This window comes from Plectropomus leopardus, chromosome 8 (genome assembly GCF_026936395.1).
Source record: "Plectropomus leopardus strain MGB_pleo_1.0 chromosome 8, ASM2693639v1, whole genome shotgun sequence".
NCBI classification, from domain to species: domain Eukaryota; kingdom Metazoa; phylum Chordata; class Actinopteri; order Perciformes; family Serranidae; genus Plectropomus; species Plectropomus leopardus.
This window is the reverse complement of record NC_142183.1, coordinates 16,145,401-16,166,220: the sequence shown is the minus strand read 5'-3', so window position 1 is coordinate 16,166,220 and position 20,820 is coordinate 16,145,401. Positions and strand designations below refer to the sequence as shown.

At 38.3% G+C, this 20,820-nt stretch overlaps 1 protein-coding gene across 1 annotated transcript; it reads right to left on the bottom strand.

Moving 5' to 3' along the window:
* Positions 1–2,791: 2,791 nt before the first annotated feature.
* Positions 2,792–19,393, bottom strand: atl3 (atlastin 3). Its single transcript, XM_042493566.2, has 14 exons — positions 19,241–19,393; positions 15,306–15,529; positions 13,322–13,456; positions 12,586–12,690; positions 12,452–12,502; positions 11,384–11,440; positions 11,204–11,296; positions 10,965–11,103; positions 10,728–10,855; positions 10,593–10,649; positions 9,643–9,714; positions 9,319–9,510; positions 8,432–8,671; positions 2,792–5,583 (listed from the first exon to the last, which is right to left on the bottom strand). The coding sequence occupies exons 2-14, from the start codon at positions 15,507–15,509 to the stop codon at positions 5,521–5,523; spliced, it is 1,536 nt and encodes a 511-aa protein (XP_042349500.2). The 5' UTR covers positions 15,510–15,529; positions 19,241–19,393; the 3' UTR covers positions 2,792–5,520.
* Positions 19,394–20,820: the final 1,427 nt, after the last annotated feature.

The window sequence follows — 20,820 nt, the reverse complement described above, 5'->3', positions numbered from 1 at the left end:
AGGATTCATTTGTGCCCAATTAGTGCTTAATGTAGCCCACAAATAAATAATAATTAAAGGGTCAGACCACACATTTCAATCTTTTAATGCAGCTACACAGTACTGTGCAGAAGTGTTAGGCCACCTTAAACTTTGTTATTTTAGCAATACATGTTTATTTCTCAGTAGTCTCTTTAGTAAAATACAACAAGAACATACCGGAAATATGTAGGCCTATACAGTATTAAAACGCAAACAAAAAGCAACTTCAACAGGCTAAAGTTGCAAGTATTTGGTGTAACCTCTCTTTCTTTTTGGCATGTCTTGAACTCTCTTAGGTAGATAATATGAGATTTACAATACAAATCTTATGGCGTATTTAAACCAGGTTGCATTCAATACATGTCCAAAGCTCAATATTGATTATTTGAGCTACCTTCTGCTTTAGTTGTATTTTATAATTATTGATTATTATTAATATTGACCTCAGTCTGAAGAAGCCATTTTGCTATAACTTTTAATACATAGTACATGTTCTCTGTATTATGTGTTTGCATCTTTTATATATATATATATATATATCACAACTTTACTAAAACAACAAATCTATGGTGGTGTAACACTTTTGCACAGTATTGTATGTTTATTGTTTTGTATTGGAACCCATCGGGAAAAAAACCCATTAATATACACACTTTGTCTATGTAGCCATTATTGTGACGCACGCTGTAATTTCGGTCTCAAAGACGTGAATGCGTGCTATCAATTATTACACAAATGGCGCGAGGACAGATTAATAAGTGAAGCCATTGTGCTGCCGTATTAACCGACATTCAGCAGGCAGCCAGGCGCAAAGCGGTTTTCAGGATGGGGGGGGAAATTCTCCGCCATCCATCCCTCTCTCCCCTCCTCTCCCCTCCTCTCTCCCCTCCTCTCTCCCCTCCCTTCCGCGCGGGTTTTGTTGGACTCACTTCCAAATATGGAAGCGAACGGTGAGCGGCGGCGGCGATCAGTGCACGCGCCTCGCTCACAGCGCGAGGAGGGTCGGGCCGCGACGCTGATCACCATATAAGGAAACAAGGGACACGAAATTCGCTGTAGCAGATTTTTGTACACGGCATCGCGTCGGAGGGGAGAGGGAGAGACACACAGAGAGGGTCAGTGTGAGGATGAGAGGGGCGGAAGATGAGGGGCAGGAGTGACACATCACGCCGCGAGTAGAATACACACATTACTCCCGAGGAGAAAAAAAAACCGATTTAAACGCTATAATATCACAGCTGAGGTCATTTGTTAGCGACGCAGGGCTGTTGTTTTGTTGTGGCACATGTGGGTTATAGCTTAGCGACGCTGTGGTTGTAAACACCAAGCTTGTAAAATGTGACCCACATTAATTATGTGGCCAAACAAGCAATAAAACAACACTAATTTATATCAAAGACACATGGACTCATATGTTGCCAGTATTCTCAGTAGCTTCTGCATTTACCAAATGCTTTTATTTGGTTGTCTTGTCGCTTTTTTGGATAAGATAGCAAAACCTAAATAGTTGTTTACAAATTAATATTGCTTTAACCCTAAGATTCAAGCTACAGAAGACTTCACGCCTCACTAACTCACAAAAGCGATTATTTTTTGTTATCATGATTTTTGAAGATACTTTACAAATTTTTTTGTTCCTTGTACTTTTGCATGGCTGCAATTGCATCTAATATTACTTTCCTGCAATTTTTGAAAGTCTTTTACCTAACTGCTGATGAATTCTGAAAACGGCCATCATAACGTTATACTGCGGAATATGTGCAACTAAATAGTGCAAAATATATGAACATTTAGATGGTCCAAATTATGTCCAACACAAAAAAATCTGCTGAGTTGATGGTTCTCTATTCTGATGTCAGTATAGTGTCTTGCATCAATAGATGTCCAGACCAAATGGGCTTTCAAGGCAGACTCATCATTTCCCATTTACACAGGTGTGACACCAAATATTAAAATTGCAGAAAAACACAAACAGAATTATTTATATGCTTTCATTATTTAATGTGCATCAAATAAACTGCAGTTTTTTTTATCTGACAGAATGTAAGACGTTCTGATGTTTAATAACTTATTTTCATAGTCTTTCATAGTCATAATCTTCATCTGTGAAGATTATCATGCTGACCTAAACGTGTAAATCTCATAAACTTGTGTTCATCACAGAGCTTATTTTCGGTGATAGTCGAAAGTCCCATTCAAAAATCCCATAAGGTTTTTACTGAGGGAACCAGTGAGATGTTAACTTCCTGGTTGACCTACAAAAAAATGTCTTCCCTTCAACAATCTATAGATGTCCCTAAATCCTACAAAGTGGACCTGTGAATTGCATATTTAATGGTTATATCCCATCACAGCATACATATCCATTACGTTTTTTAATTCATTTTGTACAATTATTCATATTTACCCTAGATGCACTTTGCTGCTGTTTACACGGTTAGATGCTCAACTGTATTTTATGTACTCGTGTTCTGTACAATGACAATGAAGTTTAATCTAATCTGATGTTATCTAATCTGAGTCAAATATTCAAATGCAATCTAAAACAGAACATTGCATGCCTCTACAATTACATGAACTTAAGATCTCAAAACAAAATAAAAGCCTGACAAGCAGTTAAATTTGTAAAATATGAATGAAATCAGAGATAATATGCTGCGGTTTGGATCACTGTTTGTTTATGGTGAACCAGCAACTGTATCAATGTGGTAAGAGTTTCATCTCTGACCACACTGATCAAATTAAAAAACAATTGAAGGAATGGATTGCATTAACAGTTTCAAGCTTCGTTTATTCTTTAGAAAACAGCATTTCACAAGTCAAGGCCACCATTCCCCTGCAAGAGATGATTACATTAGCCGTAACTACAATATTGCATGCATTTATTCACTTTTGGAATGAGCAGCGTGCAAAACGCACCAAAAGAGGAGAGGGAGTGCAATAGAAGGTGCTTGTAAAAAATCTTGACATTTCCTCCTCTCGTGGAAAGAGACAGACATGGAATGTGCAAAATGATGGTCAAAAATCTCTACATTTATGGTCCTGTCTTCTTATGACTTATAAATACAGCGTCATGAGTCGCTGTGAGATTAAAGCACTGTTCATAAGCTCTTTGTGAGTCCACGCTGTATTGGAGCACAGGACATGTATGGTTAGTTGTTGAAGTTCAATGCAAAATCATTACAGTGTGCTACGTATGCTCAGGTCACTTAATCTCATGGCATTTTAAAGGCCTATTTTACAACGCTAAATGCTTGCCATTCCACTTCTCCAATCTGAAAGAATCTGCCTCTCATATTCAGAGATGTAGGGCATAGTTGCAAATAATCAGAGTCCTTTAATCCAATGCCCGATTCATTGAGTTGACCTGAGAAGCCCTGCTTTGGCCCCAAAAAAAGAAAACTAAAACCTAATAAATCCACTGTGTAGTCAAGCTTTTCAATTCCCTGTGTGACTGAAAACTTTGGTTGTTTGCTTAAATAGCTGCAGGTAAGAAACAAGCCCAAATGTTATGCTACTATATTATTTTTCCTTTCCTGTAATATGGTTTCAGTTTATGTTATGCAACCATTACATGCAATTCTTTCAAAGCTCCACCTCAAGCACGCAATGGTCTCAAGTTGGATTGATCGCCATGTACAGTGATTATTTTACCGAAAACAAACACTTTCTCGTACTGAAAAAGCTTTTTTTTTTCAGTTTTCTTGAAGAGTTTACTAATGATCACAATAATGACGAAAGGTTAAAATAATTGAAATATCCCATTTCGGCTGCAGCCTGATCACCAATGCATCACAGTGATGTATGACAGTGTTTTCTCACAGTGGAGCTGAAATCAGGCTATGCATGGCCACTGAAAGCATCGCATCGCAAATTAACTTCTAAGTTTTGCACAACTACATGTTAAAGGGGCGGTCATCCCAAAATCAAAAATACAGATTTTTTCTTTTACCTCTAGAGCTGTCTATCAATCAAGATTGTTTTGGTGTGAGTTGCAGAGTGATGGAGACATCTGCTGTAGAGATGTCTGCCTTCTCTCCAATACAGTGGAACTAGATGATGCTTGTGGTGCTCAAAGCTCCTAAAAAACACATTTTAAAAAATCAGCAGCAACTTCTCTTCCCAGAAATCATGACCCAGTTACTCAAGATAATCCACAAACCTTGTTGTTGAGTTTCGTGTGTGAACTACTTTCTTTCTAACAAACTACATCCACCAACCAGATCAATGCGCAGAAGGAAGCGTGCATTTACTGAGACATTGCTGGCGAGTTTTTTAAATGTATGTTATTGCGTGCTTTGAGCACCACAAGCCACTGATACCTCACATCAAATCAATCTAGATCTATAAAGAGCACTACAGGTAAGAGGAAAAATACATCTTTGATTCTCGGATGAACTGTCCCTTTAAGAATTTCTGACAGCTACCATAAATGATCATAATCTTGCCGTGTGTGCTACAGTCTTCAAAAAGCCACTCACTCTTTTTTTTTTTTTTTTTTGTTTATTCTTTGTGTTTTGTCTGTTTAAACATCCTGCTTGTTACTTGTTCCATGTTCAAGAATCGCAACGTTTGAGTGGCAAACTGAGTTCATTGTAGCCACTGAGCACAAGTCCAACGTATAACTCCAACATTTAAAGCTAACTCTTTGGCTAACTGGTTGCTAGTTTTATTATGTTTGCGTTCAACACCTTTGAGTTTTCCAATAACGTCTTCTCATCTTTGGAAAATGTTGCAGAATAGAAGCTCCTGTATATAATATCGCTTGAAGATTCTCCTACATAGTATCAAAATCTATAAAGTGTACACATTTTCTATCAAGGAATAAATGGCAAAGCACTTGAAACAAATGAGATTCGACTGAACTCCCATTACGTGTCGCTTCCAAAACTCTGCTGTGCTATATAGAAAGTGCGTAACCTCTTCTCCTTCCAAAGTAGTGACAGTTCACCCTTCAAGAGATGCTAGCTTATATCAAATATAAAGCAAATCTACAAACAGAATGGAATGTTTTTAAGGCCACAAAGTAAAAAAAATATCGCCACAAAGAAATATGTATAAATGTTTAAGCTGTAAAGCCAGCACATTTTAAAGATATACTGCAGAAGCTTTGTTTTGAAAATCACCCTGACTTCCCCTGTTTAAGCAATATACAACCAAGAAATTGTTTTTAGAACTTTAAGGTAAACATCGACTTGTCCGTTAAGACCAATTGTAAACTTTTAAATGATGGCAGTGGCAATTTAAGACAGGAAGTATCAATAAGAGGATGGTTTAACTGCCTGCCTCAGTGAATCCATTCACCTCTGTACCTGCACTGTAACAGGCAGAGTAACGTGCATAAGAAATGCTGGTGAATTGGCATCATGTTTGAACTGCCAGTGTGGTTGAGCTGCATGTTTGCTCCAATGGGTGGCATGATAAGGCTTTAGTGCTGAATGTGTGCTTGTGTTGTGCGCCGGTAGCGTTGCATCGAGACTACGAAGGTTCAGAAGTCCTCTAACTGGATTTCTTCTGGTCACTGGCGCCTGCGCCTCTCGACTTGTTCAACACCACCGTGGCCTGAAAACACAGGAGGGAAAAAAGGGAATACAGTCAGTCTGACGGCACACTGTGTGGTGTGTTTGTTGCAACACTTGCCAACTTCCGTTTTTTTTTTTTTTGGGGTGGGGTTGCTGCTGCGGTTAATTCACTGAAACCGCGCAGCCTCCTCCTTCATATGTTTAAATGTCTCAGGAAGTCGATCGACTCAAACCACTTCTGGTTTCATCTCTGTAAGATGCGTGAACTCTAAACAGCCTCTGACGGCTTTTAGACTCTCACCATTGTTAGTTTTGATTTGCATCATTGCTCTGTTGATGTTGCATTCGGCTTATAATTTTAAAATTTTGTCTGTTATTTAATTAAAGGTCTACATATGCGTTTTTAAAAAATAAACACAGTCTTTAAATATATACCATACAAGATTTCTTTGAAGGGAAAAAAAAAATTGCTGCGCTGTAGTTTTCTGCAGAGACTCTGCCCTCTGCCTGTATTTTCTTTTCATTTCCTTGTTTGGGACATTTATGGGCGTTTACCCCCTTGGCGCTTAAGTCAGAGCTTCATAAAAAGGTAGTGACGAGGTACAAGACTAAGAGAGACCCAGTGCAAAAAAAGAAACCTACATTTAGAGAGGTGAAACTCCAAACGAGTGAATCTGTGGTTGGCTTTTACTTTCACTTTCACTGGAGAACATGTTTACCAACAGTAACCAACCATTCTGCATAGTACACCTTTAACAACTAAGTGAAAGGAGTTGCAAAAGTTGAAGTCACAGTGAAACATGCTAATGCGTGCAACACAACATGCAGCTGGGGTTTAGTCACTAGAGGGATTTGAATTAAACATTAAAATGTAAGGCTGTTTGTATTTTCATGACAGACTGTTACAGCATGAGGTCATGGTCCGGTAAAGTCAGTTGCATGCAGAATACGCTGTATAGATTGCCGCACATAATGTGAGACCAAAGTTAACAAGTGCGACTCTACCTGTAAATTTTAAACAAAGTGCTGTTATTGAGCTCAAATGAAACGCCAGGGTTAGAAAGACCTGCCTGTAGGTTCCCAGTCAGCTACAACAGCAACTGAGGGAGAGCTGCAAGACGCGGACGATGTGTCGGTGTTGCTCCACCATTGTAGCGTCTAGAAAAACATCCAACATGCTAACGCGCATTCAATTGCATCACTCAGATGTGCTGATCACCAGCACGAGAAAAAAACAAACCGAAGCCCAACCCCTTATCCCCGCTGCTTTCAAGCAGCCTTTTAACTGTTCAGCTGTAAAATGAATTTGATGGCCTGTGAAACGTGTCTTGTAGCACTTGCCAACTTCTGGTTTTTTGCTGCTGTGGTTGACTCACTGAAACCTCTTAACTTCATCCGTCATATGTTTAACCCTGACAGGAAGTCGATCGACTCAAACCACTTCTGGGTTCATCTCTGTAAGAGGCCTTAAGTTGAACTCTAAAAGGCCTCTGAGGGCTTTCAGACTCTCACCATTGTTCATTTGATTTTCCATTTGCGCTCGGTTGATGTTGGTTCCAGGGTATATTTTTAAAATTGTGTCTGTTATTTAATAGAAGAAAAAAAGCACACAGACCTCAAAGTTACACTATATGAACAAACGTGTTGGGCCACACCTCTTGGTCACTGAATTCAGGGTTTTCTTTCAGTCCCGTTGCATTGTCCCAGTCCCACTGTATAAAATCTAACACCTAGCCATGTGAAAGAATGGGTAGTTCTGAAGATCTCACTGAATTTGGGCGTGGTGCTGTAATAGGATGCTGTCGTTGTAACAAGTCAGCGGTGAAATTTCTTCGTGTAAGGTGATTTCAAGCACTACAAGGCTATAGAGCAGGAACATGACGTTTTTTCACAGATTATCTGTCTCATTTAGTGCTCTGTAGGTGTAGTGACAGTTTCAGTACTGAAAAGTTTTTGTTTTGTTTTTTAAATTAAAGTTACTAACTACAGCTTTAAATGAATATATCAAAACTCAACCGCATTCTGTGTTTTAACAGACTATGATACGGCTCTGCTGGTTAACCACACTAGCTAATGGTCAAGTGTGGTTATATACGACGGGCCGGTTAGTTAGTCACCCCAAATCACATACGATTGGTTAAATTTAAGTTCAAAATGAGTCATCAAAAACTATTTTTGCATTTTACAGGAAGCAAAAAGGAAGGGCCCTTTGATATAAAACTGTCTTAAAGAACCCAGAGATAATGATCATCCAGCTCTGCATATATACAGTTTTTTAGCCTCTTTTGGGGTTGCAAGTTTATCAGAGCTTACTCTCATAAACCCACTGAATGCTGCACCAAAAGAAGAAAAAGTTAGCAAAAAGTAACATGAACATTGTCAAGCATCTAGCAAAGTGACTAGTACACTCAGAAGTGCTGTTCAGATGGTCGAACAGTGTCTGAAACGCCTCTTTTTCCCTTTTGTGTCTCAAGTTGTTGCAGATTACCAATAAACTGCGTACAGAAACACATTCAGGACTGCACCAACCTCTCCCAGTTCAAACCACTAATTAAAACTCACCTTTTCAAAACTGCTTGTAATGTTTGAATAAAGTCATGTGTTCTATACTTTTAGTGTATTATATTTTTATGATTGTTTTTAACATATATAAAGTGTCTTTGAAATCCATGAAAAGGGCTCTATAAATAAAATGTATTGTTATTTATTATTATTGCACAGCAGTGAGCATATTTCAAGTCTTAACAGTTACTGTGCTTAAATTGTTCTTCATCTATTGCTCCCTCTAGTGACTTTTATGTGGTTATGCATTGGCAAAAAGGACTAGTGACATCACTAAAAGCTCTAAAAACCACACAGTCAGACATCATCTCCATTATTATTCTCACCTGCTCCAGGACGACTCCTGCGGCCTGGTCGATGGCGCCCCCTACATTCCGGTACCGACCAGAGTAGCGGATGAAAGCCCACGTCAGCATGGACATCATGACCACACCCAGAGTACAGTCACACACCAGGGCGAAGGTGGAGAGGCCCACGAACAGCAGCACACCTGACAGCACGTAGAGGAGGCACACCAGGACGAACAGCACTGCAGGAGTCCGGAAGGCGCTGAAGAGGTTTTTTGACTTTTTACAGCAAAGAGAAAATAACAGATGATTATGTGATTAGTAAGACTGCCATAAACAGCAATGCAGGCAATGATAATATACTACAATCAAAACATTATTTTAAGTGGAAAACTTAGTTTAGTTTAGTTATACACAATTTAAAAATGCACAAAATCCAGATGAATAAAAGAATAAAAAAATGTGTCAGGAGAAGTCAAGAAGCCAGAGGCTTATACAATCTGACCCCCCCACTTGAAAACAAACAAGAACAAAAGTGCTAACAAAAACAAGCAAAAACGCCTAAATTAAAATTTTACAGTAAAATATGACAAAAGATAAATGACAACAGAAGAGCAAAAAAGTAACCAGTGAGTCAACGTTAATCTAACAAAAACAGACTTACATGAAAAAAATACAAAGCGTAAAGGAAAAAAGGGATATATACATACACACGCATCCAAAAATAATTAAACATCATAAATTAAATGTAACGATAATTTTCTTTAAATCCTGTTGAATGTAAAATTTTAAAATGTTGACACTTGATTAATATATGGACAGCAACTTCAATATTGAACTAACTATAGAATTTCTGTGTAGGATTCAGATGTTTATTTCAATGTTTTAACAGGCGTAAATTTTCTGTTTATGAAATGGTTTCTTACCTCGTTGTGCTTGCTGAGTGACTCCCACATTTCCTCCAGCTCCTTCTCCAGCTGCGCCTGGTAACGGTCAGAAAAGTCCTGTCCGCCCATCTTCTTGGTCGAGGAGAAGTTGTGAAGAGACTCTCTCAAGTAGAACTGATGCTTTTCCTCCAGAGAGTCAGGAGCCACGTAGGGTAAGTCTCCTCCACACACCTTAGAGAGCAAAGAAAAAAAACGTTCGTTGCCAGGATTATATTTGTGGTGCTTCCGTGTACCACAACACCAAAAATGATAAACAAAGTGAAGAGGTGTTAGTTAATGCATCGTCTTTTTCATTTAACCCACCTTCTCCATGTTCTTGTTGTACAGATCTTTGGCTGCTGCCACGGCTGCCAGGTTATTAGCCTCTGCTGTAGCCTAGTGTCATAGACATTATGTTAAATGCATTAGAGTAAAAAACAAAATTCACTTTTCTCTGAGGGTACAACTTTTCTATCATTCAGCAAACTCAAACTCAATTCATAAAAATACAAACAACAGATAAAATGCACAATTAACCCAAATAGTGAACGCAATAACTGCAGGAAGTTTGTGTGAAATTTGTGATTTCGATGAATTTTGAGCAGATTATTTCCTGGGAATATTACATCACAAACAAATTTTACTGACATTTTTAGTAAGTTTAATATGATTCTCTGTATGTTTTTTTTTGTTTCTAACAATCATAAACACTTTGTAGGCTTGGTTTTTGACAAAGTCAGTGTTTTTTTTCTCCCTGATGCTTGGCCACTGTTCTTTTAGCTCCTTGGTTGTTTCAACTGGGTACATTTTTAATGCAGGACGAGGCTGTTTATACGTGAATACAGCTTGTGTACAGGTCTTCACCATGTCCTTATCCTGTCAGTTATTTTTAAGTTTACATCTTCTCCGTAGCTTGCTCCAGGAATGAGTCCTTAAATCTGGAAACGAGTTAGCATTTTTGCACCTCCACTTCCCTCGTCTCAGCGTAAATGTTTTTTTTGAATGGCTTTTTGGTTAGAAGCCTGAAAGAAGACCTAAGGTTAACTGAAGCTGAGGGGACAAGTGGCTAAATGAGTCATCATGCAGAGCCGCACTGGACGCGGCTTCACAGTCTTGTGTTGGTGGCATTGTTAAGTCATGTGACCATAGTGTTATTTGTTTATTAAAATTAGCTTAAGTAGTGCTCATTTGTGAAGATTAGTTTGATCTCACAACCCTACTGTGAAAAAACAAAGTCAGTGGCTTGTTAAAACTTTTGTTAATCCTAAACATACCATGAGCATAGTCTTTGGCTGTGGCAAGTCTTCTCCCTGGTAAATCTTGATGTAAGCCTGGTACGACAAAAATAACATCAGATATGAATAACTGGATCAGGTTAAGCAGGAAGACTTAGATGGAGAAGAAGTTACCTTGAAGAACTCGAGCAGACCCATGCAGGTGACTTTGTTTCCGTTTATTTCTTTCTCAGCCAGACGATCGGGATGCAGCAGTTGAGGGATCAGGCTCTTCAGCTGCTCCTTAAACTCGGGGGTAACAGCTGACAAAATAAATACACCAAAAGTTAAGATGGCATCTAATATGTTAGCCATTCTGCTAAAAAACGACCTTTAACACAGCAGAATAGCTTGAGAAACGAGGGCTCTTACCACTGAGCTGTCCCTCAAAAACGGGGCTGGTTGCGACCTTCAGACCAGGGTGAGGTAACAGGAAGCAGGAAATGTCCGTGAAGCATGAATGGATGTGTTCCCTCACTGTCTGCAGCTCCTCGTGCTGGGACTCACTGACCTTTGAAAGCAATAGTGAGGTGAAATCTCAAACTCTGTGTTTAAGATCAGCCAGATGTATCGATTATATTCTGACAAATTTAACCTGACAGCGTTGGTACCTGTAACCGTTTGTCCAGGAAATCGTCGCCTCCTTTAAACCCGTATTTGTATTCATAGGGAAAGCTCCAGTCCCTGATCAGGAACATCAAAGACTGTGGGAGGAAACTGAAAGGTGAACCACCACGAAACAGATCAACAACGTAAGTAACAAATTCATCACATTTCGTGGTTTAACTCACTTGAAAGGGCTTCAGAAAGATCTCGTCCATGGCAAGGCGACCATACTCTGTGAACAGCTGTGAGGACGAGGCCGTTATTCAAAGTTAATACTGAGAAGCAAAAATCTGGAGCACACCTAATCTTAAAGGCTAAGTAATTTAATTTTAATCCTAGACCATAATATCCCATATTATTGTGTAAAGTTGTGTTGTGTTATTTTTGTGCAGCAGACAGCAGCAGCAAAACAGGCTGCAGTTTAACTACTGGGGGTGTTTGTGCATTGCCAATTTATGTCCACTAAGTGCTCATTTTTGCCACTGGCAGGCTCAGATTGTTAATATCTAACAAGTTTCTGATAACATTATTGAAAGGTTCCCGAAAGAGTTGGACCTTTTTGTTTAAGAGTAAGATCCTTTAAGTTTAAACAGAAACAGCCCTGAAATTGTGATCGCCAAACCAACCACGCTTCATTTAAATAAACAGTTATTTTTTTTAACCATAAAACACACTTCATTCAAAGTTGACAGAAATAAAATAAAACCTCACAAAAGCCGTTTCGGGTTTGTCCACTGTTCCAACAAACGTGTGGTTTGGTTGAAACAAACTCTTAATTCACACAGTTTAGGTGTGAAAATGTGCTGGCTATATATATATATATGCAGGAATGACAGTTTATTTAAATGGAGTCTGGTGGGTTTGGTAATGCTGATTTTGGGGGCTGTTTCTGGTTAAAAACTATATTACTTTTTAACAAAAAGGTCTATCTCTGTAGGGATCCTTTCCATAATGTTGTCAGACACTTAGAATAATAATCTGAGCCTGTCAGTGGAAAAAAACACTCAAAAATTGTTAATCTCATCAGTCACTTCGATACAAAAATATGGGAAAGCAGGGTCCAAGTTAAAATATATTGAACTAACCCTTTAAGAAGTAAAATTACTAAAACAGCCTTTAGTCAGATGCAGAGAAGCTTATATTAAAAATGTCTTTAATTTAATGTTGTCTTAGCTGATAATTCTTAAAGCCGGTATTTTGCTTTAAATACCATCAGACTGACCCAAACTAATTTAATATTAACGTAAACGGACCTGTAGCTGCTGCAGATCGTCCTCTTGTATGTTCTGTGACAGATTGTAGATCTAGAAAAAAGGAACTATGTAAGCACACATTACAAGAATTTAAATTATCAAATAATCTGTGATAATCAGAGGAAATCAGTCACCTGTATGGAACTGGTCATAGTGCTGAGGGCAAAGATGGTGGCGCAGTCCTTCACGGTGGACTCGTTGTCAAAGGCTCCCTGAGTGTCCATCAACACCACTGCTACCTACAGGAGACACAGCGTAGATCATGACATCAACACTTGACTGTTACCATTCACTAGCCATTTGGCCGGCTGAAAAAAAAAATCAATTTTGCACTCTGATGTCAAACATGCAAGGCTACAACAAACAGTTTTTTCTTTATAATTATAATAATATATATTTGTTATTGACTTTGTTTTCAATCAATTTATTAACTGTTCAGTGTATAAAATCTATGAAATATTTTAAAATGCTCATTGCAATTTCTCAAAACCCAAGGCAATTTCTTGTTATTGCTTGTTTTATTCAAACTACACCCCCCACCCCATAGATAAATAAATAAATAAATAAATAAAAAAATTTACCAAGACATAAAGCTGAAAAAAGAGAGCAAATAATTCGATTTAAGCTGGAAGCTCTGTAAATTTAAATTCTTTGCACTACAAACATGCATTTCAGACTACCAAAATTAGTTACAAAGATGAAGGATGTAAAGGTGAATGAATTTTAAGAAACAAAAACTTGCTAATGACTAAAGTAAATCAAGACCTTTCATATGCTTTTTGATTTTTCTGTAGTTTTCAAGGAACATGCAAACATCTGACGACGCACAGGCATACAAATAGGACAAAAATAAACAAATAATTAACGTACCTCTGTCCCATCGCCCTTTGTGACAAGGAAAACCTCACTCCACAGCTGGATACCTGTTGTTTCTGGTTCTGAACCTCCTCTCCAAGAAAATCCAGTCAGCGGCTCATCGTCGTCACCCAGCCAGTTCTCTTCACCCTGCAGAAATGCAAAGTACATTTTCTAGATCAGTCAGGGGCAGGCTGGGGCTTCTCTCTCAAACTCTGTGCATTATTTAAAAAAAATTAAACATGCCTTGTCATGCAGTTTTAATCATCCTGAAGAATATAGCAGCAGCTGCAGACATTTTACCCTGAAGTGTTAAAAGAAACTCCAGCTGCTCTGCATCATTTACAACATCAAACATGGAGTGTAGACCTCAGTAAAGTCTTAATTTTCTCTCCCACTGCACTGGTTAGACGACACAAACATTAAATGCCCAAGGTTTGGCCTGATGGTGGCACTGCAGCAATGGTAATTGAGTTACAAGTATCAGTGGGGTTTATTGAAGGGCACAGCAAATGCAATGTCAAGCATTAGCTTTACTTACGAGATATGTATAAAACACTGACGGCATTCACATCAACTCCACCCTTTAATGAAGGTTATGACTAAATTCTCAAATATTCCTGTGAAGTGAACGAGTTAGTTCACATGGTACAGCAGGGATGGGCCTGGTTGTTTCATTCAAAGACAGACTTATTTATTTCATAGGTTATCACACCTTCAGACACAACAGGACGAACTGGTTAGTATCATTAGCGCTCACATTTTCCCATGTTTTTGTGTCTAAATGACAAATGGAGACAGCAGTGTTTAAATTGGTCCAGTATTAAGAGAGATCACTACGGCCACAGCAGCAAAACAGCAAAATCCCTATGGACAGTTGTTAACCGTCAGTTAGCATCCTTAAAAAGTTTTTCTTTTTGCCACCGATGGGCTCCGATTGTTATTCCCAGTATCTGACAACATTACAGAAATGAACCCACAGAGAAATTAGTTATTGTGACTAGGTCCTATTCCAGGAGCAGTCTCGTTCTGAAATCCAGACAGAAGCGAGTTGTTGCAGAAAGAAACAGTTGTGGAAACGCTGGTCAGAGTTGGAGTGCAGTTTGTTGGGTTAGACCGGTGGTTCCCAAATTTCTTCTTGAAGGGACTCATTTTAAACCATTAAATAAACTGACAATGCCTGACTAAGCAGCTAATAAACTTTACAACTAACCCTACATAACAGTGAAGTGAAGTGAACATACAGTGAAGTGACAACAACAGTGAAAAATAAGGGATCTGCATGAATTTTAAGCAGGTTATTTCCTGTTTATATTGCATCTGATATGATATTTGTATATGAAATGGATATTTTTTTGGAACTTTTTGTACAATTCTCTGGCTATATTATGTTTTCTTCATTTTTAACAGTCATTAAAGACATGGGAAGAAGGCAATGAGGAATGTCAGAAAAAAATACTCAATAATTGCAAGAAATTGGTAAAAAGGTAAAAGAAAATTACATGAAAATTAGCACCAAAAAGGGTAAAGTAATGTTTTTTAAAAAAAGGCAATGTCCTAAATCGACTAATTTAATTATTTTTTTTGCAAATTGCTCATTGCCTTTTTCCGCTGTTTTCTAAAGAATTAACATCAAATTTTCTTGGAGTTTAAAAGTTTAAATACTTCTCAAAGGTGTCTGAACACCTCCTGTCAGTGGTGAAAACAAGCACTTTTAATGGACGCACACTGACGGTGCACAGTCGCCCCTAGGGATTACATTGCAGCCTGTTTCGCCACTTTCCGGACCAAAAATTGCTGTAAAATAATTCAGCAGACACAACATGGGAAAACAGGGTCAAGGTTTAAAAATACCAAAGTTCCCCTTTAACTGACAATACTTCAGCATCAAATAAGTCCCCATTCAGTGTGTGATCTGGGCCTCTGCAGAACTGTAGACAGATATGAGGAGTAAAATATGTGTGGAGAAGTGAGACACTCGTGTTGCAGTGTCACTCACCCGTCTATACATGTAGCGGAGCATGAAATCAAGCAGAAAGCTCTTGCCCTTTCTAAAGGCTCCAGCCACAGACAGCACCACCACATGTTTGTCTCGGACCTCCGGAGCCAGCAGAACCCGAGACAAAGCCTCGGTGTCCAAAGTGAAGGAGTGCTCCTCCTTACACACTGTGACGATCTGAACTGGGCCTGGTCCGCTCCGCATCCTTCAGAGGTTATTGGTCCCTGCGAACATCACAGACAGAAACACCAGATTGAGATAAATACAAGGGGTGTAACGATCCGTCGATCTGCATCGATATATCGATTACATGAGCAGCGATCATGTAACATAGATGTGATCACTCGTTACTTACAGCGAGCTTCATGTTACACGCCAACACGTCTGTCTGTATGTGTAACTTACAGGCTGTATCAAAGTACAGACAGCTCTCAGATCTAATCGACATCAGGTAAATAATGATAAATTATAGAAATATAAGAATGACGACAGGTACATTTTGTAAACAACTTACTGACGTTTGCAGTATTGCATCAACACAGTCACCTATGTTGTCAACCCGAGCCGTGTTCATCTCAGTTTAATGTAAATATGCATGAAATATGTAATAAATCCCACAAAGTTTGGAATTAATAGGTGATGTGCATGAGGCTGTAGTTGCAATTCCAACCTCATTACGCTCATACTGTGGAGAAATCACAAGATAGGCATCAATCGCTGTTCAAAACACTGCTAACATCAAATCCTTTACAAAATGTTCTGTGGTCAACATTACTAATCTGATATATAGATGTGAGAGCTGATTGCGTGGTCTATACCTAGAGGCGAAACATACTGCAGTCTGAGTTGTTTATACCCAGCTGGATCTCAGCGTGTCGGCTGTGGCAACTTGTGATCCACTCATGTTAACTTGTGATACAACATATGTCCTCCATATATTGAAATTTATAGCCTACTGAAGGCTATAGACTTGTATGTCTTTCATCACAATTATATTTGATAGTACTCATTAATACATAAAAGTATACACAAATGTAGTAAAGTGAAATGATCTGGGGCATAGATAACATTATCAGGGTTTTTACAAAGTGTACAATACAATTTACCTCAATATGCTCAAACATTTAAGATGCATTAAAGTTGCATCATATGAAACGTTTACTCATGAGGATGTCAAACTAGTACTGAGGATTTTGGGCACCTGGCTGGCATCACCATTCATTGGCTCTAACTTGCCTGTGATTAGAGGACGCTGTATTACCGGTTCATATTATTGATCACCTGTTTGAATCCAGATGGGGATCATTTGCTCTTACCATTTCGCGAGACCAGTGATGATATTTTCGTACTAAAAACGGCTGAAATGTTCATGTTGGGACCAAAAAATAACGCCCAGCAATCGTTTCTTGTCATAATGTTTGAACAGTCGCCGTCAAATGAACGAGATAGTGGGGCGAAACTTTTAAAATGTTTATTTGCTGGTTTGTCGGGCTGCTCTCAGACGCTTCAAACACATCTGTCTCTGTGGCAGGAAATTCAACCACCTGTTGATGCGACACACCGGCAGATGATGGCGAGCAGCCGAGAGAAAGATGACGAGGAGAAAGTCGTTTATTTGGGAAGAAAAAATCAATGTGTTAATGTTTTGTTTTCGGCGAAACTGCGAGTCAACAGCGCACGTTATCTGTAAACAAAAGCCGTACTGAGGAAACACGACGTGCCTGCAGGGCCACTTCACTGACTTCATGCTAACACGTTAGCGTCTCTGTTTCGACGATGAAAAAACGTGCATGCAGACTGAAAATCATCTGTCCTGTCGGGAGATGGGGACTTAAACCAGCGGTGAGTAAGACAAAGCAAAAATAATAGTAAATTGGTTGAGTTATGAGTAGAGGAAAAGTCCGCTAGCCGCTAAGCTAATTTCTGCAATGTAAAATGCCATAGACTTATGCCCATATTGATTGCAGGCCCCTCAATCAGAACCAATCGAAATCGTATCGCGGTATATCGCATTGTCCAAAGTATCGATATGATATCGTATCATGATGAAACCAGAGATTTACACCCCTAGTAAATACTGGAACAATTTTAGAGCTGCAGCTAAATTACAGTTATTGTTGATTTATTTGTAGCTTTTATATGAATTGTGTGTTCTTTAAACTTAACATCAAGAGCGAGTACAGTTGACACCCCAAACAGACATAAAGTTTTGAGTGACTTGAAGCATAGATGCAAATCATCACATTTGAGAGAGTGAGAACAGTGAGTCCTTGACAGTTTTCTTGATAAATTACTTTAAAAAAAAAAGTTATAAACAAAGTAATTGCTTGCCTATATGTATTGTAAGTAGGGCTACAATTTATTGATTATTAATGTAGTCTATAATGTCAAATAAATGAGAAAAATGCCCATCACCATTTCCCAGAACCCAATGTGACAGTTTACTTTTTTTGTTCAAACAACAGTCCAAAATGCGAAATCTTTTTATGAACTACCATAAATGACAACGCAAAACAGCAAATTCTCATTTAAGACTGGACAAACAAGCAAATGTTTGACACTTTTTGCTTGAAAAATGACTTAAACTATGAAGCCATTATCAAAGTAGCTTTACTTTCTTTCAGTCGACTGTTTGATTAATCAACTAATCATTGCAGCCATACTTTTATGTCATTATTAAAAGTTATATGAAAACTTTTTTTTTGTTTTATTGTTGGTCACACACAATTCTAAACATTGTTTACGCTCTAATTAACCTTAAATGTACATGTCATTGTCTGCCCATGACCAAAAAATAAATTGTCCATAAGAAAAATAATCAATAGATATAGGCTATCAATAATGACATCAGCCATTAGTCCTAGGGCAAATTCCTTAAAGGTCACTCTGCTTAGCCATGCAACCGCATTTCTTCCAAGTGTCACTAAAATATGAGATTTGGCTGATAATCCCACACAAATCTGTGTACTCATAAATACCATTTCGCCTGTGCCTACTGACATAATCAGGCATGCAGTGATCCTCCCATCAGACACAATATTTCTCTCTGTGTGATGCCGCCTGCGGGTGCTCTCTTATGGGTGTGATGCTGCTTTGCCTCCAGCTTGTGGATTCACCATGCTCTCCAACACACTGCTCATTTCACCAGCCTCAATCGACTGCATTGTGGTTGCTCTCCCATGATGACTAACAGGGCGGTGCTCTGGTAACTGTGGTTATGTTCAAGGGAAAGTTTTGAAGTTTGGTTATATGAGATACCTATGTTCAGTCAGTGTACCCCCCGTCTGTTTCTGCCAGCTACTGTATGTAATACATTGACTGTAAGCATCTCATACAGCCCCACATCAAAAACCCGAACTATCCCTTTAATGCCTAAAGCTCGCTTTCTCATTTCCCCAAAAACTCTACACCTCAACAAGGTGTGGCACTCAGCAGCAGCATGCCAGGCATTTCTCTGCAGTCAATGTGTTGCACTGTAGATACAAAACTGCAGCTATGAGACCAAGTTTTGCGATCTGCCTATGCTTTAAGAGCAAATACCGCATGAGAAGTAAAACTGCGCGGTACTTTCTCTGTAATTTACGTTGCTCGATCTTTGCAACTGCTACTTAACGCTGGCAGCGGTGCTGACAGCGCTGACAGGATTTGGACCACTGTAGCTAATCTACACAAATTTCTAATCTGGATTTATTCTAGAGGTTTGCAAACGAGCAAAAGCGCACACTGACGGGCTATTTTACCATTTAACGGCGGTTGCTAATATCATGTAAATCTGCGCGTACACAAACAAAAACATAAAAAGCTAACGCGTAACCGTTGTTAGCTGTTAAAGGAAACGAGTGTTACAAAACTACCGTTGCAGCAATATGTTAGCACGTAAAGTCTAAATGAGCAAATCGCTTCACTTTAGCTCCAGTTTTACAGTGTGATGTTACCTTTGGTGTCTTCAAACGGCTTCAACACGATCTTAATAATAGTCGAGAAGCGACTGATGCACGACTTTTTTCTACACTGGCATGAAAACAACTATGAGAACTTTTTTCCACCACGAAACTCGCATATTTCCGTATTCATCCTGCGCAATGTCGCCTGGGAAATATAGTTTTGATGCGTTTTCCTGCTTGTACTTTTTATCTGTCTAAGACTACGGTACCCAATGTGCCACTTATGTATAAAAAAAATCCCAGCCCTGTATACTTATGGGAAATGTAGTGTTTTTTCATGTAACGTTACGAATGCGGAACTACTTGACAGGTAACGCTAAACAGAGGGGAGTCTTGTGCATTTATACAAATCCAACCTGAAATATTTTTTTGTGGACGACAAATGTTTTTGAGTATATACCAAAACACTGAAAAATGATCATTTTAACATCACGTTTAAAACAACATTAAAAAAGATGGTAAAACAAAAAAAATTGATGATGATAATAATAATAATGATAATAATAATAATAATAATAATAATAATGATAATGCTAATTTATTAATATAGCACCTTTAAAAATAGTGTTTACAATGTGCTTTGACAAACAAAGCAAAGCAGATGGAATACATAAACTGTTATACAACAACGGAAAAACAAACAGTACTATTGAACTCAAGCTAAAACAAACTAGGGTAGAGTTTGGATAAAATTAAAGGCAGTGGGCAGATAATGCAAGATGCAAGACACATAATGTCAATATATAAAATAATCTGAAGAAATACACCAAAAACAACAACAGAAACAAAAAAGCAATAAAACTACAAACAAATAAAAGTAAATAAAAGAGATAAAACATCAATTAAAAAGGTAAAATAGATAAAAAATAAATAAATACAAGGAAAAATAAATAAAAAGACAACATCACATAAAAGCAAATCAATAAAAAAAATGGTTTTAAGAAGTGATTTAAAAGAAGTCACTGGTTCTGCCAGCCCTGCAGATACAGATACCATTAAATTGTAGGAGGGAGATTCAAACCTCAACATACTGCACCGTATTTGTTTTCATTAGGCACATTTTTTCTGATTATTTGAGAGGCTTGACGTGAAAGAGATATTGCACAAGACAAAACACATATTTTGAATAATCTGAAGCACTCTAGCTTTATGAATGTAAAATATGCTAACAAGACAGACAGGTCTTAAAGCATTGTCTGTAGATAGAGAGCCTGTATTATATTTAGAAACAAGATCATGTCTCGTAATATTGGTGTCAATCTGTTAAAACTTGTATAGATCAACAGATCACCATGTAAATATCAAGCACACTTGTTCCCAACCTGGGTGCCCAGAAGCCCACTAGGGGTCGCCAAAGCCTCACTCGGGGCCGTGGTGCTCTTAACATACAGCAGGTCTATATCTCAGCATCTCATCATTCCTGTGAAGAAACAGAAATTGTTACTATTAAAGTTTAGATTAGTTATCAAGATATAATATTAAAAAATCTCACAGGTTAAGGGCACAGTGAAGACCTAAACACAAACTATATTCACTGAGCCTTCACTCTATGCTAAACAGCCTCTTTGTGT